The 27,070-nt window shown below is 35.6% G+C and overlaps 1 protein-coding gene and 2 long non-coding RNA genes across 3 annotated transcripts; all 3 read right to left on the bottom strand.

Annotated features, from left to right (window-relative positions):
* Positions 1-676: 676 nt before the first annotated feature.
* LOC133792797 (uncharacterized) lies at positions 677-4,508 on the bottom strand. The gene is made up of 4 exons (XM_062230743.1): positions 4,330-4,508; positions 1,884-2,277; positions 1,515-1,721; positions 677-1,182 (listed from the first exon to the last, which is right to left on the bottom strand). Exons 2-4 carry the CDS (start codon positions 2,139-2,141, stop codon positions 886-888), a joined length of 762 nt encoding a protein of 253 aa, XP_062086727.1. The 5' UTR covers positions 2,142-2,277; positions 4,330-4,508; the 3' UTR covers positions 677-885.
* Positions 4,509-19,892: 15,384 nt separating this feature from the next.
* Positions 19,893-20,249, bottom strand: LOC133789675 (uncharacterized). Its single transcript, XR_009873658.1, has 2 exons — positions 20,146-20,249; positions 19,893-20,056 (listed from the first exon to the last, which is right to left on the bottom strand). It is a non-coding gene; the product is annotated as an uncharacterized LOC133789675 (long non-coding RNA).
* A 2,011-nt stretch (positions 20,250-22,260) lies between these two features.
* LOC133789676 (uncharacterized) lies at positions 22,261-22,639 on the bottom strand. The gene is made up of 3 exons (XR_009873659.1): positions 22,559-22,639; positions 22,368-22,478; positions 22,261-22,288 (listed from the first exon to the last, which is right to left on the bottom strand). It is a non-coding gene; the product is annotated as an uncharacterized LOC133789676 (long non-coding RNA).
* Between the last annotated feature and the right edge of the window lie 4,431 nt (positions 22,640-27,070).

The following is a 27,070-nucleotide window of genomic DNA, read 5'->3' on the forward strand; positions in this document are numbered from 1 at the left end:
ATTATATTATAAAAGTGAAATTATTACTTTGGTTTTGAATGAGGCATAATAAGTTTATTTAGAAAAAACATAAAAACCAAAATACATGAACTAAACAAGAAGACAAAATAGAAAGACCAAAAAAAAATGTGGATGAGTTGAGACTTTTATATATGTTAATAGATTTAACTAATAACAAAATAAACTAAACTATTAATATTAAATTATTTAATATTTTAAAATTAATTCATATAAAGTAAAATAATACTAAATTTATCTTATTCATATTCAATACATTCCAATTCAATATAATAATCTTATTCTTATCCAATCTTGCATACCAAACTACCTAAAAAATTGTTGGCCACTAGTCCTTTAAAGTGTTTGACATAATAGTTTTTTTCTTTTTCTTCTTTTCATAATCATTCTGCACTATATCTTTCTTCTAATAATTTATCACAAACTAACATTTCCAACACACTCATACTATGACTGGATACTATGATGAATTCACTTGACACCATGGAAAGCTACTTTACAAAAAAATTATATATAACAATAAATATTTTTATGCAAAATAACTCTAGAGAAAAATATATTTTCACCAATTACTTTCTTTTTAACTCTACAATCAACGGCTAACTATATTTATATATAAAGAAAAAAAAAATTACCCAATAAAATAAAAAACGCAAAATGGTGCAACTCTTCCCCTTTCCTGTATTATATTTCCAATCTTAATTATTAGAGTCATTTTCATAATCTAGCAGGTTTCATTTTCTCATTCATCAACTTCTCTAAATTGTGACATATAAGAGTGAAGCCCAACTTTGGGAGAAAACAAGCTCTGCTAGGCAGCGACCAATCTTTCCTTCCAAGGGGAGAGAAAATCCAACCAGGCTTTCTTCAACTGGTTGACTTGTTTGAAAGAAGCCATTCTTTTGCTCCCATCAAGTCATGGAGCACAATTGCACCAGATTTCCTCCATTCTTCGGCATCAGATGTCTTAAATCGATCCAACAATAATGCATGCATTCCTACACTCTTTGCTGGCACATAATCTTTGCGCATACTGTCTCCAATATGCAATACCTGTTCTGGAGGAAGATTTCCAGCCCTCTCAAGGGCAATTTCATAGATCCTTGGATCCGGTTTCTCAACACCTTCGAGACCAGAAAATACACCAAAGTCCCATTCAGATCCCTGCACATACATTACACATTTGATATAATAGAAAAACACAGAGAAGGGTGTTCAGTGAGATGCAACAAAATCTTGAGAAATGAATAGTTCCAACACAGAAGTTTTAAGCACTGAAATGAGAGTATGCAATGTATTTCATTAAACTTATATATTGTAACTGTGAGAGTACAGATTCTCTATAGTCCACACATGTAAACAAACATATGAACATGTACTTATGTGTCTATCAAGATGAAGTCAAACCATAGCCACATCTATAATTATAGAACTATACTCACTCTTGTAAGTGGGAAAAAAAACAGAATCATAAATTTGGAGATTCACTTGTTTACCTGGTTCAGACCCAATGCTGGGAGAATCACATCTTGATACCGGTATTCTGCATTGCTAATAATGCCAACCTGAAGACCCTGTTCACGGACCCATCTTAAAAATGGTTGGGAGTCTGGAAAGATGGTGTAAGGGGCGGAAGAACCAAACGAAGCATATATACGTCTAAACACCTTTTCAAATGTCTCTTCATCGTAGTCATAACCAGCCTAACAAAAAAATAAGAATCACAGTTCTGTAAATTGTTGACATAGAAACTTCCCTGGCGTCTACCTTTTTGAAACTATTACAGGAAAGTTACTACATTATAAAATGACAAATAGACTAGAAATAAGCTACGCCCAAAAGTTATTGGCTTAATCATGTCTTACCCTGATAAACGAGTCTCTTACACACGTTTTCCACCACACAATGTTGGGCATTTTTGCAGCATGTCCAAAACATGGATACTTCTGAGCCATGTCTTTATATGCAAGTTTGAAGCCCTCGTGCATCCGTTTATAGTCAGGGCAAGGCAGCCCAACAGATTTGGCTGCCATGCAATAGTAGTCTCCTAACTCTCCCTTGTAAGCCATCAATGTACCAGTTACATCCACTGTGATACATCGTAATCTTGACAAAATTGACATTATAAAAGTACTGTAATAAGTTTTCTATATTTACAACAATTGATGAGAATAATATTTAACTCTTGTTATGAGGATAGGATTCAATCATAAAGTGATTTCTTTTTCTAACAACCTCCTTCAGCAGCTCCAGTGATATCTGCATTTGAACAATGAAATTTTAGCAATTGCTGAACTAAGTGCTCAAATTAGATTTTAGCATTAGGTTTTTCTATCCCTTGCTTCACTAAGTTTCCCATTGCATTTTAAGTCAGAATATGTACAAAATAGTGTTCTCTGGTAAACATTGAATGCCATGTACATCACTCCCAACCTTGATCATTCTGATCTTAATAAAATAATAAAATATCCATTTAAATGACAATTCCACAGATCCAAAGGAAAAATATAAATACATAGTTACAGCTGTATTGATTTTTCCGAAACTTCATACTCAAGACAAGACATTTGTTCTGTTTCTCTCTTGCTTTCAATAAATATATTTATATATATATATATTTTGACCAAACTAATCCTTAAACTCTATTCATGTAGCCCTTCTGGTTATCACCTCTTGTATTGTATACATTGCACTAATATATGGACACTTCACTATGGTGTATATCATCTTAAAAGATAATGTAACCTGCTTTTATTAACAAAAACCAATCTACCAATTTGGTACAGATAACCACATATATGACCTCTGATTTCATTGTTCTTGAAAATGAAACGGATGATGGAGATTTCTCAAAAAAAACGCATCCATCCTTCATTTCGCTTTAAAAACATAAGTGTCGTCAAGAAAACCTTAAAAAAAACCCATAAAATGGGCTAACAATCTCCTGATACACATAATTATCATATTTTCAAAGAAAGAACATTGAATGAATAAAGTAATGTTTGGCACTTAGTTTATATATTTGGCCATCTTTCAGAACTGACAATTATGGCAAAACAAAACAAGGAGAGTCTTAGAATTTAAGCTACTGCAAGCCAAAACCAATTTGAGCTACTGTCATTTAGGCTTTGGAGTTTGGATTTTAGAAGGCAAAGAAAAGGCTATGGAATACATAAGAAAAGAAAAAGGGTGTGAAAAATGAGATTATTTTCTTATGTTTGGTAACTCGGCAAATTTGGAGAGGAAAGAAAATAAATTCCTTACGAAATGTAAACCACATTGAGAGGTTTCAAAATAAAAACAACTGCATAATCCCAATTTCTTATTGCATTCCCCATTGCCGATCATTATTTAAAATCTTTAATCTTGCATGATTGTATGCATAGTTTTTGCATTTTCTGATGTTTTTTTTTTTGCCTCTCCTGTTTTATCAGGACCCGAATTAAAGAAATTAAAAAATGCAAACTTATTGAAGTACATAAACTCCTGACAATCAGTGAAAATAGTTTTACACATTAGCTGAAGCATTCAATCAAACACTTGCTATGCAATTTTAGCGTGCTGGCCAATACGAACCAAATCATTGATGCCATTTAATAAAAAGCAAAACTAAACAGAGATATTACACTAAACTAAATAGGATCATCTCCTCTGTAAAACATAAAATGAAAAACAAGAATAAACTTTTAAGTCCCTAATCCAAATAAAACCTTGCCCTCTGCAAACTTAGATTTTAAGAAGAAAAAAGAAATGAATTCCAAAAGATTTTATTTTTTCCAGTTTGGATTATAAACAAATAATAAAAGAATAATGAAAAAAAATGAGTCAAAATTATAATTTTATAAAATTTAAAACTTTTATAAATATATATATAAAAAAAAAGTATTTTTTAAAAAAAAAAAAGTCTATCAAAGAATTTTAGGAAAACTCTTCCCTCCATATTTTCTCTTGTCTTTTCTCTCATAAAATTTCTCCGCTGTAAAATTTGAATTCCAAACAAAGCATTAACATTTCCATTTTTCAATAAATTTTAACGATCATAAAATCCAAGTTAAATATGTTAAAACAAACTACATCGACTGCAATCTGAAATATGTGGGTCCAATCCTAAAATCAAATGCCTTAATCGGCCACAACTAGCTAAGATCCAAGTAACGAATTAGGCCAAAAAATTCAAGAAAAATTACAGAAATCACAGTATTTGACACAACAATTCGTTTTATACAGCATATAGAATTATCTAAAAAAAATACGGAAGCTAACCAGAGAAAAGAGATGTTTCAGCAACCAAGGGAATACGATCAATGTTACCTCTCTTCCGTGCTTGAATAGCTCCGGTCTAACTCACTGCTGTGACTTCGAGCGATGGTGTTGTTCCCCACTGTACAGAGCAGCTGAACCTCAGTCTTTAAAAAAAAGGAAAAAAAAAAAAACAAAACAAAGGCGGAGAAAAACTATGGCCTAAAACCGCTGTATCTTAACAATAACGTCCTACAACCTTTTGAGTTTTGATTTTTTTCCTTACATTCTGTTTTTGTAATTAAAATTTAATAAGAAAACAAATGGTAGGTAATTAAAAATTAATATATATTATTTTATTGAAAAAGGAATTATAATGATAAACAAAGCATGATTGAAAATTATAAAATTGAAACTTTTTTTTATTTATGTACGGATAACTTGAAATAATTACAAAAAATATCTTATCACATAAAAGAAAATACTAGATTTTAACAATAATATACTTAAAATGAAAAAGTTCATAAATCTCAAAATTTTCATTTTTGTGAGATTTTAAAAATAACATTTTGGTTACTTTGTAAGAGGAAATTTTACAACATCAAATCTCACTAGAATACTTACAATAACACTCGCATACTCAAAAGAAAACCTTTCGGACACTCAAGGACTAATGCGAGTATGGACATTGGGTGCTGGGATAATCTTGAGCTCACTTGATGGACATCGGCTCCATACAGCTCTCAGGTTTGGGTATGAAGCATCCAATAATGAAACGGAGTATGAGGCCTTATTGGCATGGCTAAGGGTGGCGAAAGTCATCCAATGCTATAGTGATTCTCATCTCGTGGTAAATCAAATATTGGGGGTGTAATGCCTCAAAATCCTTAATGAGGTTTAATGGTCGGATTAGAAGGTCGAGATGGCCATAATTGATTTATTATGCCATTAAATGATTATATGCATGATTATGTGAGTTATATTATTATATGATGATAAATGCATGCATGTGGGTCTATTTTTCATTATAAGGGCATTTTGGTAATTTGGCCTGTTGAGGGCATATTTGTATATTTTCATGCATGTTAGTGAATTATGGATGATGCCAAATTATAATGTGGATTTTTTTGAGCTATTCGGCATGAGACGATCGTTGAATACAAGTTAGCGGTTTGGTCATAACAGGGTTATTTTTCGGGCTCAGGGTGAGTCTCAGGGTAATTTGATGATTAGTACATTACCAGGAATTATAGGGTAATGGGATATGATTTATTACTATTTGAGAATATTGTGAATAACGGGAATTGGATGACGTTAATTATAATTAACGAGATATACGAGAAATGATAATTTTGCCCTTGCTAGCCTTGAAAGGAAATTATTTAACCTAGGGGCATTTTGGTCATTTTACGAAGGGATATATTTAACTAAGGAAGGCTGTAGAAAACTTAAGCAAAACAGAGCCTCTTCTCCTTCTTCCTCCCGATCATTTTTCTTCTTATTTTTCCTTTGAAATTTTGAAGCTCCAATTAAGTATTCAAGCTAGGGAAGCAAGGCTTGAAGGTTTAGGATTGTGTTCGGCCATTGAAGGGGGTTTAATCCTGAGTTTGAAGTAAGAAATTCAGTCATGAAATCTCTGGTTTATGCCCTGTTTTTCAGTTAAGATTTTGGATTTGATAGTTGGGAATTCAATGAAGTTATTGGCAAAGTTTGATTGGGTTTTGATGCCTAAGACTTGTAGGATTGGTTTTTGGGTTCATTTGTGGGTTTGGTTGAGGTTTGGAATCAATTTTTGGGGTTTGGAATTTGGAGAACTCAAAGAGGAAAAAACAGAGCTGGACACCCTGGTTCTGGCGCTACAGTGCCCAGGGTTGGGCGCTACAGCGCTGTCCAGGGCTTGGCAGCTCTGCTTGTAGCGCCATAGCACCTGGGGGGCAGCGCTATAGCGCTACCCTGTTTCTCCAGGGCATTCTTTTGGTTACTTTTTAGGGTTTTTGGCTCGGGGTTTCAATTCTTAAGGTTCGGGATCAAATTTGTTAACCGTGTTAGTAGGATTCGAGGTCCCGGAAGCGAGGTTTAGATCATGAACCTTTTATTATTTATTTTATTGACGGAATTCCCTATTTGGTTATGACTAGGTGACCGCTAAGGGATCAAAGGATTGATCGTTCTCAAGGGTCGTTTTTAACTTATTTTTCGCTCAAACCAGAGGTAAGAAAATTGCACCCAGTATGTGACATGCATGGTTATAGATGAGGCATGTTGAGTGCTCTATATGTGGACATTGATTGCATTGTAAATGCTTAGCAATTTTGCTTATCTGTGAATGGTACTGCCTTATTAGTTAGAATCGGCAATGGTGTCAGTATTGATTGTGAAGTTGTGACTTATAAGTCAAGTTTGGCAGTAGTACTGAGCATTGGTCGTATAGAATTGACCTATGAGTTAAGAACGGTGTTAGTGTGTTTAACGCAAGCCGAAAAGATTAGATCTAATCGACATAAGCATTATCAACATAAGCATGAAATGCTTGACCGACCTTAAGTTTGATGAAAACAAAAGTGCTTGTCTAGTCTAAAGGCTAGTTACTTAGAGCCAGGGCCAAAAGGCTCAGGTGACTGCACTGTCACATGGCTCAGGGTGCGGAGCCCGAGTTCATGACTCACTCATCAGTCACTTATCTGATTAGGGCTACACGCCCCAACATGATTACTAGAATCTTGATATTATCTTATTAGGCTACACGCCCCAGCATGATTACCAGAATCTTGATATCACTTATCTGATTAGGGATACAAGCCCCAGTATGATTATCATAATCATCCATTGATATTATATACATGCAGTAATGAGTTTTCTTGCTGAGCTTTGGCTCACGGGTGTTATGTGGTGTAGGTAAAGGGAAAGAAAAGCTCACCCAGCCTTGAGTAGAGAGCTTAGGTGGTGATGTGTACATATGCGGCCGCTTAACCACCACGGCCAAGGTGTTTCTCAGAGGAACTAGGGGGGTTAACCCTATTTTTGCCGCTTAGGTCGGTGGGTTATAAATTTTGCACTGTAATGACCATTTTGGATTGTAAACAATTTTGTAAACATTTTATGGGCCTATGTACAGTTTTATGTTTTAAATAAAATATACCAATTTCTTTTGATCAAGATTTGTCACCTTAACCTATTAATGATACCTAGATGCACGTTTATAACTAAGCACTATTCAAAGTCCACAGTAACGATCTTGGAGTAACCAGGGCGTTACAGGGGGAGTACCAAGCTCGAGGCATCAAGGTGGCAGCCTACCTGACTAAGGTAAAGAGCGAGTTGTCTGAATTCTAGTTTAGCTCCGTTGAGCAGATACTCCGCAAGCAGAATTTCGACGTTGACGCTCTGGCTCGACTCGCTACCACCAAAGAGGCTGAAACATTGAATGTAGTTCCAGTGGAGTTCTTGGAAGGCCCAGTCGAAATGATTGATGTAAGACCGACCTGGATGACTCCTATAATGGAGTACCTCATGATCGGAAAGCTACCTGATGACAGGAAAGACGCGAGAAAACTGCTTTATCAAGCTCCATGGTATGTAATTGTTGAAGGAATTCTATATCGGCGAGGTCATTTGTTGCCCCTCCTACGATGTGTTCTACCCTAGGAAGCAAAAACTATTTTACAAGAAATGCACGAAGGCTCCTGCGGAGATCATGCTAGGGGTCAAAACCTAGCTCTGAAGGTACTGAGACAGGGCTATTTTTGGCCCACTTTAACAAAGGACTCGATCTCGTATGTGCAAAAGTGCGATAAATTCCAGCATTTCGCCATAATTGCCCGAGCTACTCCAGTCGAGCTAACCATTATTTCATCCCCTTGGCCATTTGTAGCATGGGGATTTGACTTGATAGGTTCCCTGCCGATGGGAAAAGGAGGGGTTCGGTATGCAGTGGTGGTGATCGATTATTTCATGAAGTGGGTAGAGGTTGAACCTTTGGCAACCATCACCTCGAAGAGATTCCTAGATTTTGTTGTGAAGAATATCATATGAAGATTTGGATTCCCTAAAAAGATCGTGTCAGACAACAGAACGCATTTCGATAGTGATATCTTCACAAACTTTTGTGAAAAATATGGCATAACCAAGAGTTTCTCGTCGGTGGCATACCCACTAGCCAATGGGCAAGTCAATGCTATAAATAGGACCTTGAAGGCAAGCCTGAAGAAAAGATTAGATGAAGGCAAGGGATTATGGCCTAAGCAGCTCCCACAAGTACTCTGGGCCTACCAAACCTCGCATAGAACCTCCACGGGACATACCCCATTTACCCTAACCTTTGGAAGCGAGGCTATGCTTCAAATTGAAGCAATGGTGACTACTTAGGGCATCCCTCGATCTGATCGAAAAAAAAAGGCAAAGGACATTTGATCAAGATCATAACAAAGAGATACTTAGGGCATCCCTCGATCTGATCGAGAAAAAAAATAGAGGCATTGCAGTTACAACTCGCCCATTATCAACAAAAGATCACTCGTTATTTCAATTGAAAGGTCAAAGAACGCAGACTCGGATTAGGCGATCTGGTTCTCCGAAAGGTCTTTTTGGCGAATAAAGATCCCAAGGATGGTGTTTTAGGCCCGAACTGGGAAGGAACATATCAGATGGTAGAGGTCCTACGTGAAGGAACTTTCAAACTAGCCCGGCTAAACGGGGAAATAGTCCCACGGACCTGGAATGCCCTCCATTTAAAAAAGTATTATCAATAGTATTACCGTTTATGTAAGGCTTATTTATAAAAGTCATTTCAATTCAATAACAGTTGGATTATTAAATAACTACTTCTTTGTTTTATTATTACAAGGTCATGTTGTAAAAGCAACCAAGAATGTTTATACGTTCTGGTTCCTTGGGGGGCACATAACCGAGGAGAGTTTTTGAGAAAGTTCATCTTACTCGGATAAGGATTAAAAATTTAGGAGTTTGGAGAAATTGATTATTCATTGACTTTTTAAAGCTCGAGTTTTCAATAAACCTAACACAAACTAAGTTTGAGAAATCACTAAAACCCTGGATATAAGCAGGTCCGAGGTCTGATCTCTAACATGTATAATGCTATTAAGTTTATTAAAAACCCTGGATATAACCAAGTCTGAGGCCTGATTTCTAACAGGTATAATGCTATTAAATTTATTAAAAATCTTGGATATAACTAGGCCTGAGGCCTTATTTCTAACAGGTATAATGCTATTAAGTTTATTAAAAATCCTGGACATAACCAGGTCCGAGACCTGATTCTTAACAGGTATGACGCAAATAAGCAAGCAAAATCTTGGATACAACTAACATATCGATAAAATATATCTCAATCTAAAAGCCAATCCCTAAGATTTTGGATGTACAAGAGTCTAAGGATTCATAAACATGAGAAAATAATAAACTGAGGGAAACACAATAGATCACAAGTTAGGTGTATATTCAAAAGTATATTGTTATCTCAAGGAGAAAAAAACCTTGACCTAAGCCCGAAGGCAATTGTTTTGGTCCCAAGGGACTGTTACAAAAGTTAATAAATAAATAATAATAATAATAATAATAATAATAAAGGGTGATCACTGAGCTCCATCAGCTCGCTCCAGCGATGTCACCTCCTCACCATCCCCCTCTGCAGCTCCAAAAGCTTCGCCAGACTTCGAGGGTTTCTATGAGAATTGAATCTTGAACCGAGCAAGATACGGATCCCACAGCTCGAGTTGCATGAAAGAGAAGTTCCTGTCCTAGTTAAAGGCCTAGCAGTGGTATAACATCTCCTCCATTTGAGATGAGGACACTGCAGCTTCCTCCTTGGCCTTAGCCTCGGCCTCAATCAACTTCTTCTTGAGTTCTTCAGTTTTGGCCTGAAGCTGACCCGCGCGACGGCTCGCCTCCATGACCTGAGCCTGGGAGGCGGACAGGGCGGCCTTTGCAGAATGCTCGTCCTCCTGAGAAGAAATCAGGGCAGCTTTGGCTGCCTGTTCTCTCTCTTGAGAGACACCCAGGGCAGCTCAGAGTTCCTCCTCCCTAGCTTTAACGCGAGCTATGCCTCGATATTGGGCAAGGACAGACTAGAGAAGAATGAAGCAAGTCAAGAATAGTAAAAAAAAATCCAAAGAAAAAGAAAAGGTTAGGAGAGTGAAAGGGACTCATAGTAAGGTTCATTCCCATGGCAGATTCGAGGACGTCCTCAGAGCTGTGCTCCTCAATAACCCTTAAATCTCTGGCGCTGGCTCTATAAGCATGGCCGACCATGTGGCTTTTCGTCTCGTACACAATACCTCAAAATTCTTTAGGGATCTTATCCAGATCGTGTGGCTTGACTGGGATCTGGACAGTGGGAGCTTCACCTTGGATCACTTGAGGATTGGAGGGAGGTGTGTGTCGAGGAGGAGGAGGAGGATGAGCTTGTTGGACAGTAACCATTGTTACCGAAGCTGGGGGAATTTCTCTTGGTGGCTGCTCATGGGCGTTGCTGGCACCATTTTCCTTAGACAGGGATTTGGTGGTACATCCCATCTTTGGAGCTATTTTCTTGGCCACCCTAGGCTTCTTCACCACGGGACCAGCTTCGGTCCCGCCGACCTTGAAAGCACCCCTCAAATCCGGAGCTCTTGGCAGTTCCATCTCTTCACCTAAACTAGAGCGAGTAGAGGATTCAATTTACAAAAATAATTATTCAAAAGTATTGTAAACACAAGATGAAGAGCAAGAACCCTACCTCCAGGCTAAGGGAGGAATTTATTATGATCAACTCGGAGGTATTGACCGGGCTAGGCACAACCTCTGGGATTAGCGAAGGTAGGGGAGAATCTAAAGCTATGACCTCCTAGATCCTAGGGGGTTCAAGTCCTTCCTCAGGGCTAGACTCATCTACGTACTGCCTAAAACTAGGAGCATGCGCGTCTTGAAGCAGGGAAGGCCAGGACCTACAGTTTTTCATATACTCCTAAAAAATGATGGATCTTAAATGAAGAGTGTTGTCAACTATGATGGTACCTTTGGGGTAGCTATGATCATAACGTACCGCCAAATGGTCCACGCACTAGAGAAGGGTTGTGTTTAGGTTTGGGTCAGTAGGGTGATGACTAACGAGCTGGTTAGGGTTTAATCGAATTAGCCTATAACTGGCAGCAGCCCGATCTAACTCTCTATAAGGGTATGGGTTACCTTGGCCGAAGGGGCCGACTGCTACCCCGAATGTGGCTCGCTCAGGATCGGGCCCCTGATTGTCTTCAGGAGTTCACCTCTTACGCACCAGCGGTTCCACGTTTTTTTCTCCTCGGCGTCTTCATTGGCTGGCAAGGCCTCTTGAGAAAGGGGGAGCTCGAGAATGACGGGAGGAGGAGCTCGGGTTCTCATAGCTAACGTCTAGCCCTTGCTGATCAGATTGCAAGACATCATGGTGGTGTCGTTCACAATCTAACGATAGTCTTTCACCCTGAGAGGAAGACTAGACAGGGTCTCGTACTGACCCCCGAGGGTCACAGGCCACCCTGTCCCTTGGAATATAGCTGCACAAAGAGCGAACTCAGTCAGAATCTTTAAACAAAAAAATATAGTGCACAAGTGATAAAAAGTTCAGGTGCTGAATTCACAAAGATAGAAGACTTACGAGGACAGTTGAAGTATCGATGGTCGCAGATCTTGAACCCATTTGGCATAAAGAATAAATCTTTATAGTCATTTGGGTGGCTGGGGAGGTCGATGACAGAGGCAGAGTTTGGGAAACGAGTGAGGTAGTAAATGTTGGGGTTTTATGCCCTAATTAAAACTCAAATTCTTTGTAATCTCATTTTATTATCAATAAAAGAATAGAAATCATTTTTTGACTAGGTCAATCACTTTGCTCACATGTTTTATTTTCACGATTATTTGTTTAATATAAAATTCTATTAAATCCCAAGCATATAGCTAATCTTATTAATAGTGACGTAATCACAGTGGAATATAAATATGATTATATGTTCAAAATAAGTTAGTCCTAAGATTAGTCAGTGCACTGGATTTACACTGACTTGCCAATCTACGATATGATCTACTTACACATTACAGTGTTATGTTCTTTCCAGAACATTAGCAAAGTAGATAAGATCGGATGTATTTGTTACATCGGACTGGACCGATATTGACAGTTGATAAGATAAGTAAACATACCGTTATTATCTATTCTAGTCATATCATATAGTTGACCATAGGTCAATTCAATCTCAATTCTGAGTGGTTAGTATTCTAACTGATTGTATTATTTGAGTTCTTTGACTTGTTCGTTACCAGCTTACCCTACGGACTAGCCCATACTTACATCTTGGGAACTCGGTAGTATAATTGAGTGGGAGTGTTAATCATAGATATGAACATCTATAGCTTCTGATGAAGAAGTGAAACGATGGTTTCCTTTTAGTTTGGTTCAAGGTGTTAAATGATAGAGATCTCATTTCAGTAATTAAATTAGTTTATTGAAATATCATTTACAAGGAACTAAGTGTTTTAAGGATAAAATACAATGAGGGGTAAAACGGTATTTTAGTCCTATCTCATTGTAGACCGTCTATAGAGGATTGAGTGACAATTATGGTTGTAACAATGGATAATTAATAGCGTATCTATATTTTTTATAGAACGTTCTATGAATTCAAAAGTGCAATTCCGAGTCTTTAGTGGAGTCACGAGGAATTAATAAGTTAGTAAATTTATTTGTTAGATTTATGATAGCTTATTGGAGCTTGATTTCATAGGCCCATGGTCCCCATTGTACCTTGGATAAAATAATCTAGATAGTCTCAATTAATTGATTTAATCATCAATTAGAATTATCGAAGTTGACCAGGTCAATTTTGGATAGTTTCACATAGTTGTGTAATTTTGAGAAGAAAAGATAAATTATGGAAGATTTATTAATTAAGATAAATTGGTATCTAAATTAATAAATATGTTTAAATAAAGGTTCAAATTATAAATAATTAATTCGATAAAGGATTTAAATAATTATTTAATTAATTAAATCAATAGAAAATAATACAGGCCTTGATTGTAAGTCCAATGGGCTTATAATCAAATGGGAAATTTCACGGGCCTATAGCCCATGATAATTTCGACCTAGGGCTTCAAAATGGCTATTATTTTATTGATTTTTTAATTAAATTAAATGACCTAATTGAGTCTATAAAAGGAGTGCTTAGAGAGAAGATTTGAGAGACGACAGATAAGTCACAAGTCAAATTTTCTGATAGTTTTAGATTCTCTCTAAACACAAGTCATTTTCTAAACTTCTTTCTTATTTTCTCTTCTTCTCTCTATATCTATCTCATGTGTTGAGAATTGCCCACACTAGTCTAGGTGGTTCTAAGGATACATTGGAAGATCGTGAAGAAAATAGAAGATCGGTTTAGTTTTTTGATAATACTCTGCGACAGAGAGGATACAAGAGTTAGAGAAACTGAAGGAAGGACTCTTAATTCCGCTGCGTATACTGTAAGTATTATATTATTTGTTTCTCTTTGAATTCAATTTTAGAAACATGTTTTAGGCTATCTCGTATTAATTTGTTTAATATTAGATATACATGAAAATAAATAAAGATCATGTATAAGCTTTTTCCAACAACTGGCCTCAGAGCCTTTGGTAATCTTTATTTTCATGAATGAACATGTTTAAAATTGGATTATTTTATATGTTTGAATAATTTGATGGATTTTCATGTTTTTATGAAGCATATTGATTTTATGTGATTTTTAGCAATTTTTAGGTTATTTTTCTATGCTATTAATTTTTATATATGATTTATTTTTGTGTAAAACATGTTAAAAATTAATTAGAAAATGTTTTTGGTTTGAAAAATTGCTCAAAAAATTTTTTTGGAAAAATTTGCACTGGCTGCCATGCGCGTGCGCACACGCGCGCGCACACCGTGCACGCCCCGCCCACGCACTGCGCGCACCACCCGCATGCCTCGCGCGCACGCCCCTGTAGCCGAGCACGCATGCCCAGCCCGCGCGCGCACGCGATGAACAGTACCCTGTGGTACTGTTCATCCAATTTTTTTTATTAAAGAAAATAAAATTTGTTGAAATTTATTATTTTTGTTTTATCATTTTAATTTTTTTTTAAATAAGATATTTTTGTTAGTTGAGATTTAAATAATTAGATATTTTCTACAAATATTCAAATTCAAATTTAAAAATAGACTAACTTAATTTTAAATCTTTTAATATATTAAAATATTATAATTATGATATCAGATATTTAAGATATTTTCATTTAAATTCTTGATATTTTTATTAAATCTTTATTTGAAAATATAAATATCTTTTTATTCTATAGTTTTTAATATTTAAATTATTTGAAATTTGAACATTGTTAGTTAGATATTTTTATGGATATTTGAATTTGTTTAACTATTTGAGATATTTTAGGGTTGTTATAACTATTTGTATTTTATTATTTTTAAATACTTACAATATTAGATAATAGTTGTAACAACACAAGATATTTTTAGAAAATAGTTTAGATATTGATTTTAAAATTTAAAATTGGTTAAATTTTGAAAAATATCATTTTTTTCAGCCAATTAACAAAATATATTTTTTTAATAAATGGGATTTAAATTAACTTTGGTTAATTGTTGATAAATCCTATTTAAATTAAATTAATATATTTTTTTTCAAATTAACCTAAAACCAAGTTGATTGTTGATAAATGAAATTTAAGTTAACTATTGTTAATTGTTGATAAATTTCATTTAAATTGACTTATTTTTTGTAAAAATTTAATTAATTTGAATTTTTTTTAATAAATTCTAGATAATTAATTGTGGTATTTTTGCAAATGAAATAAATTGTGGTATTTTTGCATAAATTCATAGAATTGCTCATATAGTAACATGATTAGGCCCATCCAATTATAACATATCTGTTTGCACTATATGTGGTATTTTTGCAGTTGGGCTTAGATGCATATAGTGGCCCATATGTTTGTTAGATGTATGGTATTTTGCTAAATAAAATATTCATAAAATGATAGGTTTTATTTGGGCCCATTAGAAAATGTAAAGTTTAAATTCCTCTCTTGTGGGTGATTCCACTTGTGAAGGCCCATTTGCTTTGCATGACTATAATATGCCTAATCAATTAATAACAATTAATAAAACGAAGGTTTAAATTCCTGTCTTTTGGACCTTGTATGGAAGATAGGGGGCCTTTGTAGTGGGAACGACACACTGGACCCAGCCCTCCTCCATACAAGTCCAATTGTTAAGGCCCATTTACCTGAGTTGGACTTAATTGTATAGGCTCATTATATTAGTTAAACCTAAATATTGATTAGCAACAAATTAATTCTAAATTAATTGAATTTGTTTCAATGTGACACTTTAGAATTAATAAGAAATTATAGGACTTTGGTTTTTTAAAAATTTTAATCTGTTTAATATTTTTTGGGAAAACCATAGTCATTAATTTTCTAAAAATAAATAATAAAAATACTAATTTTAATTTTATAATGAGCTTATTTTAAGAATTTTATTCGATCTCCACCGTTGGTTTAACATAGTCAATAGCTTAATGGGGCCTCGAGGCGCTTTGATTCGTCCCCCTACGGAAGTTGTTCATTAGTTATTTTGACAATGTTAGATTTCGAAAGATAGATAATTATAGGTCAAATTCTACTAGACTCACCCCTACGTTGACTACTAGGACTAAATCTATGATTATTGAAACCGTGGGTCTAGCTCATAAAATAAAAGATTTTGTTTTCTTATTTTGATCGAATAGTAGGTTGTTAATAATGGTGTCCATTATTAAATGAGTTTACAACTCTATTTAACTAGTGGTATTTTTGACTCTCGCCAACCGGGACAAGGATATCATAGATTAGTTAAAAACCTAAAGAAATAGAGTTATGATTGTTTTTTGTATTTTTTCTCATATCTTACATATTTTTTGTATATGTTGTGCTATTTCTTGAAATTTGTGTGAATAGAAGTTTTATTGAGCAAATGTGATTGATTTCTATTTTATTGATAATTTGTAGTTTTAAGTGTCTGTGTATACTCCCATCCTTTCTCAACTTTCGATGGAGAAACTCACTAGAAAAAATTTCCTTAATTGGAAGCAGAATATCAACATAAAGTTGATTGGTGACAACTCCGAGTTCGTCATGATTGAGGAATCCCTAGAACGAGCATCGTGTCCGCACGTTAGTGATGGCACCGTCAATGCTCGTGATGGTACCGTAAATGCTTGGATAGCACCATCTCTGCACGTTCGTGATGGCACCGTAAATTCTCGGATGGCACCGTGTCTGCATGTTCGTGCTCAACTCAACTATGGTCTGACGCAGCTCATAAACGAGCTTCAGATTATTGAACCTATCATGGGTGGACCTAGTAAAGGAGGTGAAAATAAGACTACTGATGTTGCTGCTGATCTAGCTAAGGTTGAAGCTCATCCAGCTTCGTCTTCGAAAGCTAGAAACAAGAGGAAAGGTGGACAAAACAACAGCCCCAAGCCTGCAAAGGCTGCAAAGACGAGTGCACAACCACGTGCACAGATGCCTAAGGGGAAGAACATGAAAAACAAGAAAGGTAAAGATAAATGTTTTCACTGCAAAGAGAAGGGGCATTGGAAACAAGATTGCCCCAAGTTTCTAGTAGCGAAAAATAAAGGTAATGATTATAGTTCATTTATCTTAGAAACATGTGTTTTAGAGAATGATAAATCCGTTTGGATTATTGATTCTGGATCTACCAACCATGTTTGTAACTCTTTACAGCTTCTTGAATCGTGGGAGGAAGTGAACGAAGGCGGCTTAAAGCTTAGAGTTGGGAACGGAGCGTTCGTTGCGGTCCAAGCTAGAGGAAGAGCTCGTCTGAAGTTCGGAAATAAATTTTTAATTTTAAAAGATGTATTTTTTATTCCGGATTTTAGTAGAAATTTAATTTCAGTTTCCATGTTGCAATTAGAACGATTTGTTATTACTTTCACAAGTTTTTATATATCTATTTCTTTCAATGGATCACAATTGTGTATTGCATGTTTGGAAAACAGGCTTTATATTCTGCGACCTAACGAACCCCTCGCTCTTAACAATGATTTATTCAAAGTAGCTAAACCTAGGACCAATAAACGTCAAAAGACCGATAACAATAATATGACGTATTTATGGCACTTGAGACTAGGTCACAATGGCTATGATAGGATTCAAAGACTTACAAAGGACGGACCTTTGAGGGAACTCACCTTAGGTGAATTACCTGTCTGTGAATCTTGTCTAGAAGGCAAACTGACCAAGTGTCCATTCTCTGCAAAGGGTGATAGTGCCAAAGAACCACTTGGTCTTGTTTATTCAGATGTTTGTGGACCTTTGAATGTACAAGCCAGGGGTGGTTTTGAGTGTTTCGTCACTTTCATTGACGATTACTCTAGATACTCATGTCTTTACCTAATGCATAGGAAATCAGAAACATTTTCAAAGTTTCAGGAATTCCTAGCAATGGCTCAGAACCAATTAGGTAAAAGGTTAAAGATCTTGCGATCTGATAGGGGTGGAGAATATTTGGATATGCAGTTCCAAGATCATTTAACTGAACTTGGGATTTTATCACAACTTACTGCCCCAGGTACTCCGCAACAAAATGGTGTAGCAGAACGCCGAAACAGAACTTTATTGGAAATGGTTAGATGCATGCTTAGTTACTCAACTCTACCAACTTCGTTCTGGGGACATGCAATTGAAACCGCAAATGACATTCTCAATGTCGTGCCGTCAAAATCAATCCCCAAAACACCTTTAGAACGCTGGAATGGTCGTGAACCTAGTTTACGCCATTATAGAATCTGGGGGTGTCCCGCTCACGTTCTGAGGAAAAAGGAGGGAAAGCTAGAACCGCGAACTGAAGTTTGCATGTTTGTTTGCTATCCTAAAGGTACTCGGGGTGGACTTTTCTATAGTCATTCAGAAAAGAAAGTGTTTACTTCTACAAATGCTACTTTTCTGGAAAATGACTATGTCCAGAACTTTAAACCTCGCAGCAAAGTAGTTTTAGAGGAGATGGTTAAAGAATTGACTCCAACCAATGTTCCATCGTCATCAACGCAAGTTGATGATGAAATTCCCACTCTTCATGTACAATCGACGCAAGTCGATTTAAATGAAGAAAGTACCACTGTTCCTGAGCAAACAGTCACGAAGCCTCGTCATAGTGGGAGGGTTTCGAAGAACCCAGTTCGCTATGGTTTGGATGGTGAAACCAATATGGTTGTTGGTGATACTAGTGATGATGATCCATTGTCTTTCAAACAGGCAATGGCTAGCTTTGAAAAGGAACTATGGCTCGAAGCCATGAAACAGGAAATGGAATCCATGTACTCAAATTCCGTCTGGGATCTTGTGGAAGCACCTAGTGACTTTAGGGCCATTGGGTGCAAGTGGATCTACAAGAAGAAACGAGGTGTTGATGGAAATATCGAGACTTATAAAGCTCGATTAGTGGCAAAGGGTTATACCCAAAGAGAAGGCGTGGACTATGAGGAAACTTTTAGTCCGGTAGCCATGCTCAAATCCATTCGCATCCTCCTATCCATAGCAGCCGCTCTCGACTATGAGATTTGGAAAATGGATGTCAAGACAGCCTTTCTTAATGGAAAGCTTGACGAAGTCATTTATATGGATCAGCCAGAAGGATTTAAAGTATCTGGACAAGAAGGAAAAGTTTGCGAGTTGAATAGGTCCATCTATGGACTTAAGCAAGCTTCGCGTTCCTGGAATCTTAGGTTTGATGAAATAATCAAAACCTAAGGCTTTGAACAAAATATTGATGAGCCATGTGTTTACCAACTGAAGGCAAATCAAATAGTGGTATTCCTGATTCTTTATGTAGATGATATCTTACTCATTGGAAACAATGTTAATAAATTATCAGATGTGAAGAATTGGCTGAGCACTCAATTCCAGATGAAGGATTTGGGTGAAGCAAGTTATGTTCTAGGTATCCAGATCATCAGGGATAGAAAGAACAAATTGTTAGCTCTATCTCAAGCAGCTTACATTGATAAAGTGCTTGAACATTTCTCAATGACAAATTCCAAGAAAGGGCGTCTACCGTCCCGCCATGGAATTCATCTTTCAAAGAAGCAGTCTCCCCAGACTCCTGAAGAGGAAGATGCAATCACTACTACAAAAAAGGCCTTTCTCTGCGGTTTTTTTACTCAATACACTGCGGTTTTCGAGAGTATTGAAAAGCGCAGTGTATTCGACCGCAGAGAAAAGTGATACGCAAACCGCGGAGAAAAGTTTCTCTGCGGTTGTAGTAAGCCAACCGCGGAGAAAAGAGAGCTTTCTCTGCGGTTCTAGTAAGAAAACCGCAGAGAAAGCTCTCTTTTCTCTGCGGTTTGCTTACTAGAACCGCAGAGAAAGCTCTCTTTTCTCCGCGGTTGGCTTACTACAACCGCAGAGAAAAGGGCTTTCTCAATAAAAAAAAAAATTAATTTCGGTTGATAACCGAGCATTTTTAATAAAAAAAATTAATTTTCAATTTTAATAAATAATTATTTTCAATAGTATAACTAATTTGTTAAATTATTATATATACATTTCATATCTAATACAAAATAAATGGCTAGTAATGAATTAAAGACTTTAATCATTCTAACCAATATAAGTTAGCACTTTAATCTTACATACATACAAAAATTTAGTTTTCATAAACAAATGGCATTAATCTAGCTAACCAATCACTTTGTAGTGGTAGTAGATCCTCTTTGACATTGAATTGCTTTTTGTCAAACCACTGCAAAATTGAAAAGTTAATATAGATTAGATAATTAAATACAATATCTAGTTTTTCTTAAGCAAAAAAGAGTTTAAAATATAACATACTTTCTTCTTGATAACTTCTGCTGGATTCGGTGCATTTACAAGATCATAAATGTATCTTAGTACATAATAACCACATTCATGACTTTCAGGTTGTTTTGGACAAGCACCTCTCACCAATTTTGTAAATGTGCCGATGTATTCATTTTCCAAACATTGTGCGTATGCTCTACAAAAATTAAAATTAATTAAATACATATTATGCTCTCAACTTTTAAAAATTAATAATGCATACATTACAAATGAAGAACTTACTTTTCCATAACCTCCGTAATTATTGGTGGAGATTTATGATTTTTTAAAGGGTCCAAAATTATGGTCATCCCCCGCATCATCACGAGCACCAACATCCAATGTCGACTAAAATAATAATAAAATATGATTATTATAAAATTAAAATTCAACCATAGTAGTGATAATGTTTAAGTAGTTCGTTCTTACTCAACAATCCAAGGAATGAAATATATTTGGCCTCGTCTATCCATAGTCATCATCCATTTGGCTATAAGATCCACCGTATAGTTTTTACTTTCATCATTGCCAATAGAAAGATGTTCGGTGTCAAAAAATTTATATAATTGTCGTGAATTTGGGTGCATGCTTTCCCAAATGCATCTGTAGAGAATCAATCATTCATATTACATTTTCAATTAATAAATTAATATCGTCAAAAAAAAATTGGGCAGAGTTTCCTCTGTTTCTATAGCATATCCAAAATTATTAGAACCTATAAATTCAATTCAGACAAAGCATACAACAAACAACATGCATGTTCTCAACCATAAGCCACCGCAGCACACAAAATTCGCAGAACCTACTTCACTAAGACACACATGTTCTCAACCTTCTGTTATCTCCGCAGCACACAATTTCATCTCAGAACTTACTTCACTACGGATGAATATCTAATATATTCAAACTCCTCTAATAGTTTGTAATGACATAACGGATTGATACATACCTCATACCAAACAGCATAGCTGAGGATCCAATATTATCCATGGAGGCTGCTTGATAAACGTCTTCCGAAGTGATGAAGATAGCCTCGCGTTCTCCTATAAACTCCGGGTCAACGGGAACTTGTACAACCCCATCTATTCCTTTATTGGAATAATACTCCTTCACTATGAATTTTAGACTCATATCAATTTTGTCCCATTGGTTATCTGTTAACCAATTTGAAGGTTCTGGTTGAGTTATTTCAGCGGGGATGACTACGTGAGATCCAACTGATGATAAATGTGGGCTTCGAGATAGGGATTTGTGATTAGATGAAGATGGACCCTACATAATAGCATTAAACATATCAGTATAGTGTACCCATTTAAAAATAAAATTTAAATATCTAAGCAAATAATTTTATACCTGACAAGCCACAATTAAATTTTTAGGCCAAGGCAAGAATGTGTCTCGTGCGTCCCCAACATATCGTACGTTACCAAAGGGAATAGGGATCTCAGCTTCTTCTTGTAAGACATCTATAAGCCAAACCCTCGCAACTGAATCATCAAGTACATTTCCATGGACGGTAATTTGGCTACCCATGTTTGGTACAATGAGTACACCTTTAGCCACCACATTGTCAATATTATCAGAGCACAAATAAACTTCATAGGTCGGTGGTGGCGGAGACTCATAAATTGATGATCCATCATCTTCATCAAAAGGATAGTCTTCGGTTTGATGAAAATGATCATCTGCGTTGGGGGCAGGTCGATAGACTTCATCACTTGTATTCTCATAATATTGTCCCTCATCAAATTGCCCTTCATCGTTGTATCCACACTCATCGTTTTCCTCATTATATTCTTCATTTTGAGCTAATTCCTCTTCTGTGCTAAATTTATGTCTTTTTAGCTCTTCAATCTCAGCTTTTAGTCGAGCAATCTCCTCTCTTGCAGTCATTGTTTTATGTTTTTTTCCAAACATTTTGGAAACGGTCGCAGTGAACCTACAAAAAAAATCAATAAAGTCCATCAATAAACCAATCTAAATAATTCTTAAAAGAAAACAACTATTATAAATTATCATACCCGCCAGCTCGAACACGACCTGGGTGTTCTGGTGTCTCTAATGCTTGAGTCAAGATGTCATCTCGACCCTGAGCTGTAATTTCACCACGAATCACTTTTTCTTTGACGTCCTCCTACTCAAGATATTATTTGGTTAAATTAGTTTATATAAATAAAAACAATATATTGATTCTGAAACCTTAGAAAACTTACTATCTTTTCGGCAATTTGTCGGTCTAGCTCTGTCACAAGAACTTTATTTTTTTCACGCGATCTAAGCCAAACTTGATACCTCTCTGGATTTTGAATATTTCGTTCTTTTTTCTGCATTGTACAAGATAATTATAGTTATATGTTGCGATAATATCAACCATTATTTAAACTATAATATCAAATATACTTACCAAATCTTCTCTTATATTAGCCATTCCTCTACGAGAGGTTCGGTGCCTTGACTTCATTAGTAATGCACGGTTTTTTTGTTCTTGATGCACTATTTGAAACTTTGGACTTAGACGACTAGTTACAAATTGTAACCATTCTCTCTCGTCAATTATATCGCTATACCTCTTTGGGGGAAATTTGAGTTCTTCCATCATACCCATTTCAGCCAAAGGTTTGATGTACTCGGTAGTGAGTTCACTTTTAAAATCTCTCATTATTTGACCAACTTTTTTTAAAATCTCACGTTTGAAGGTTTGAGGAATGTTGTGACCACCCTGAGAATATAATTAAGAAAAGTAATTATTAAATTTAGATATCACACATAAATAAATAAATAAATATCATAATGATAATTTCTTACAATGATATCCTCCCATAGACCATCTTTCAAATCTTGTGGGACCTTCCTCCAATCACCTGAGTTGATAGAAATCGTGGCTCGTACTCTAGATCCAAGATATGATATCATGTTTGTATACACATCACCTATTGGTTGTCCCAAATCGTTCCATTGAAGATTTTTCTTGATTCCTTTGGCTTTTTGTTGGGTCATGTAACTCATTCTTGTTTTACCACGACCTTGTTGTTTCTCTTTGTCATCTCTTTTATCCGCCATCTGCATCACACAAATTACAAGTGTTAATGCATTATACAAATAAATAATCACAAGTGTTAATGCATTATACAAATAAATAATCACAAGTATTAATGAATTATATAACTTACTAAACATGTTTTCTTCTTTTTCTTATTTTATTTCTGGTCGATTCACAATCGACCCATATTCCTTCTTCGATGTCGGTTCTAAGATAATCACGATCATCGCTATCACTTTCATTATCATGTTCCTGAATATTCTCAACTTGTTCATGTATCAGTTGTCCAACAATGAAACAGTCATGATATAAATCATAATTTTCATCGTACTCTTCTTTTTCTGAGAACTTCCGCTCGGGAACTGATAAAACAATGGACCATTTATCATTAACTGGATCAAGAATGTAAAACACTTGTTTCGCTTGGGAAGCCATGATAAAAGGATCGTTCTTGCTTCCCTTCTTGCTTAAATCAACCAGAGTGAATCCAAGTTCGTCAGTTTTAACTCCAGTATTGTTGTCCACCCAAGAACAATAAAGAAGAGGAATACGAAATAATGAATAATCTAGCTCCCATATTTCTTCAACAACCCCGTAGTATGTCATTGTGCCTGAAATTGGGTTTTTATCTTTTGCACTGGCAAAATGCATAGCTTCTGCGACTACACTTACTCCACTATTTTGAACCAGACGCGCATCATCTCTTGACTTAGTATGAAATCGTTTCCCTTCAACAATGTAAGCTTGATGCTTTATTACATCAATGCTTGCTCCAAGAGATATGTAGAGTCCAAGAACTTTACTTAGCTAATTGTTTAGTAGTATTATAGTATGTTTAGTGTTATCATTGTTACTTTGGATTTTTGGTTCAGACCGGGAGTTATTTGGACACTCATAGTAGTACTTATAGATTTTCTAAGTTTAACCTATAGTTTAAGAATATTAAGTATAACCTAAGGTTTGATTGATGTGACTGATATTAAGGATTATATTATTATATTATAAGGTTTAGACATCAACCAATAGGATTTTAAGCACATGTTTTGAATGGTAATTAAGGATTAAGTATTTTTGAGGATTAAATTAAATAAGGGTAAAAGTTTGAATGTATAGGGTCAGTCAGCAGCTTTGAGCACGTTGAGGGCTTAGTCAAGGCTGTTTACTCCATTCAAACTCAGCTAAAAATGTGTAAATTCGTGTTTAAATATTCAGCGTATGCCGATATATCGTAGCTATAGGGGGCGATATATCGCAGCACGTAGATACGGAAAACACGAATCGATGCACGGTCGCCTCGGGAACAAAGGTCCAGGCGATATATCGCCTATAGGGGGCGATATATCGCCTCCACCAGCATGAATTCAAATACATTTGAATTCTTTTCCCTTCAGCCATTCAAACTCCTTCAACAGTCCAGCATCTTCTGAACGAGTCTTCAGCCTCTGCTGAACGATTATTCAAATGATTTTCACTTAAAAAGCCATTATTTTTATTCAAGTAAAATCAAGATATTTTCATTCCCAAACTCTATAAATAGGACCTAGTACCCAGCCATTATTCACCATTTGCTCTAAGTTCAGAGGCTGCTAGTGTTAAGTGAGTGTGAGAGTGTAAACACTTGGTTTGGGGAAAAACTATAAGCTTAAACATCATAAGCTTATCAAACACTTTGGGAAGTAAGTGAGTGCTATAGTATTTCGGTGGATGTTAGATTGATCTTGCAATCTTTGAGGTAAAACCAAAACTCTAGTTCTTTTCTGTATTTTTATGTTATTTCCTTTCTCAAAACCTTCTACTCAGTCCCCTAACCTTATTCTTATTTTGGTTAGGGAATCCAAGCTTTTAAGCATATAAGTCGGTAAGTATGTTTTCTATGGTTTAGTCTTTCCATCTCTTTCATTTCATCTCCTTTCTTTAGACTTACTCTTTTTTTATGGTTTTAGGAGTGTTCCAACAATCCCAACTCAGTCCATAATCTCGGTAACTTTGGTAAGGAAAATAGGCTAGAATCAATATGTTATGTGCTTATTGTTATCTATATGTTTTATGTTATTAAAAGTGTTATGATATGTATATGTGTATGTTTGTAGGCTTGGGCATATGACCCATATGACTAACAAGACCCCAAATGGGTTATGGGCATATGACCTACTTAGCTAGTAGGACCCCACTAATCCCATGGGCATATGCTTGTTTAGCCTATGGGACCCCAAGTAATAATGGCCATTATAATAAGTGTATGTTATATGTGTTATGTTAAGTCTTTATGTTTTCTTATGAAATTATGTATGTGACTTTGTGTTAGATTTTCCTTACTGGGCATTAGGTTCACTCCTTTCTGTTTATGTGCAGGAAAATAAGTTTATAGGCGGAAAGATTCGTGACGCTTGGAGAATGTGTATCGATGATGAATGGAGACAAGGGGCCGAGTGTTATTCGATTCGAGGATATAGTCTCCTTTTATGTTTTTATGGTTTTTATGTGTATTTTCCGCATTATTATGTAATGTCTTTTATTTTAAATCATGTTTTGTTTTAAAAACAATGGGATCCCATAATCCTTCTTAGTATTCTGTTTATTTGTAAATAACTCTTATTTTCAAGTTACTCAATAAATTATGGTATTTTCGTAAAAATGTAAGTTTTATGTATAGTTTCGATAATGGTCCAATTAGTCTAGATTAGTGGGTCATTACAGTTGGTATCAGAGCAAACGGTTCCTTCGCATGAAGTTCTCCTCGATACACATGCTCAAAGCTCCGAATCGGACCGCCAAGTAAGTGTTTAAGTTACAAGTTACAAGTTACTTTGTCTATGTGTATAGCTAACAACTTTAGTGTTTATGTTTCAGTTAAAAATGAATGGAGCTTTAACCTACCAAGATATCCGAGCCATTAAGGCCTTAAAAAGAATAAGGGAGCCAAGAAACACCATAGGAGCCTTAGAAAGGATTACACGAAGGTTGCTTTTGTTTCACCAAGCAATAGGTGGCCTTCAAGAGGCTAAACAAATAATGCTAAGATCAACGGAACAATATGTATTAGTGATTAGGTTGTTTAAAGATTTCCATCCTGTAATAGCAGCCTTAGAAGAAATATGGGAAGAAATGAATGATGAGGATGAATCACCATTAGCAATGAGATACTATTTCCTCTTAGTTAGGTTCACCGCAAAATTTGAATTTCAATTCACCAAGGAGCAAAAGAATAGGATTCTCACAAACCTTCCTAGAGGGCATTTTGATGCTCATGATAATGATGACTATGAGGCTATAGATGATGATATGTTAGATGACGGATCGGATGTAGAAGATCCCGATTTTTAGATTAGTAGTTTTTATTTGTTTTATTTACTTTTATGTTATGATTGTAATAAGTGAATTTTTTTTTTCCAAATGAATAAACATGCTATTTGAATATCATGTGTGAGTTTGAATTTTTTTTTCAATCATAATAAATACTAAATAAAATGAATAATGACTGAGTTCGGTGAGGGTGGATACGAATCAATGAACCTGGTTTCCTTGTTGAGAGTTAGGGGGCCTTAGTAGTGGGAACGATTTTACTGATCCCAGCCCTCCCTCAATATGGTTAACTTTGGAACAAAGATAAGTTTCGAGCCTGAGAATTAAGTCATATAGGATTATTAGAAACACACTTAGAAAATAAAGATGACTTGTTTTTCTAAGTATAGAAACCCACTCTAATAATAAATAAAGACCTATATAATTTTTCATAAAAAGTCATAATAAATAGGTCCGAGATATGTTTGTTTTAGAATAAGTTTTTGCCTTAGAGCCTATTAGGAAAAAGTTCTAACATGTTTCTTTTAACTGTTAGAACTCTGCTACGATGTCTCTCCGAAGATCTGCTCGCAC

Source organism: Humulus lupulus, chromosome 7, assembly GCF_963169125.1.
Source record: "Humulus lupulus chromosome 7, drHumLupu1.1, whole genome shotgun sequence".
Lineage (NCBI taxonomy): Eukaryota > Viridiplantae > Streptophyta > Magnoliopsida > Rosales > Cannabaceae > Humulus > Humulus lupulus.

Excerpts from the sequence above, each read along its gene's own strand:
- LOC133792797 (XM_062230743.1), bottom strand. The coding sequence starts at position 2,141 with ATGTCAATTTTGTCAAGATTACGATGTATCACAGTGGATGTAACTGGT. Across the intron at positions 1,722-1,883 it reads TAAGAGACTCGTTTATCAGG|GCTGGTTATGACTACGATGA; the intron begins GTAAGACATGAT and ends TTTTTTTGTTAG. Across the intron at positions 1,183-1,514 it reads CAGCATTGGGTCTGAACCAG|GGATCTGAATGGGACTTTGG; the intron begins GTAAACAAGTGA and ends ATGTATGTGCAG.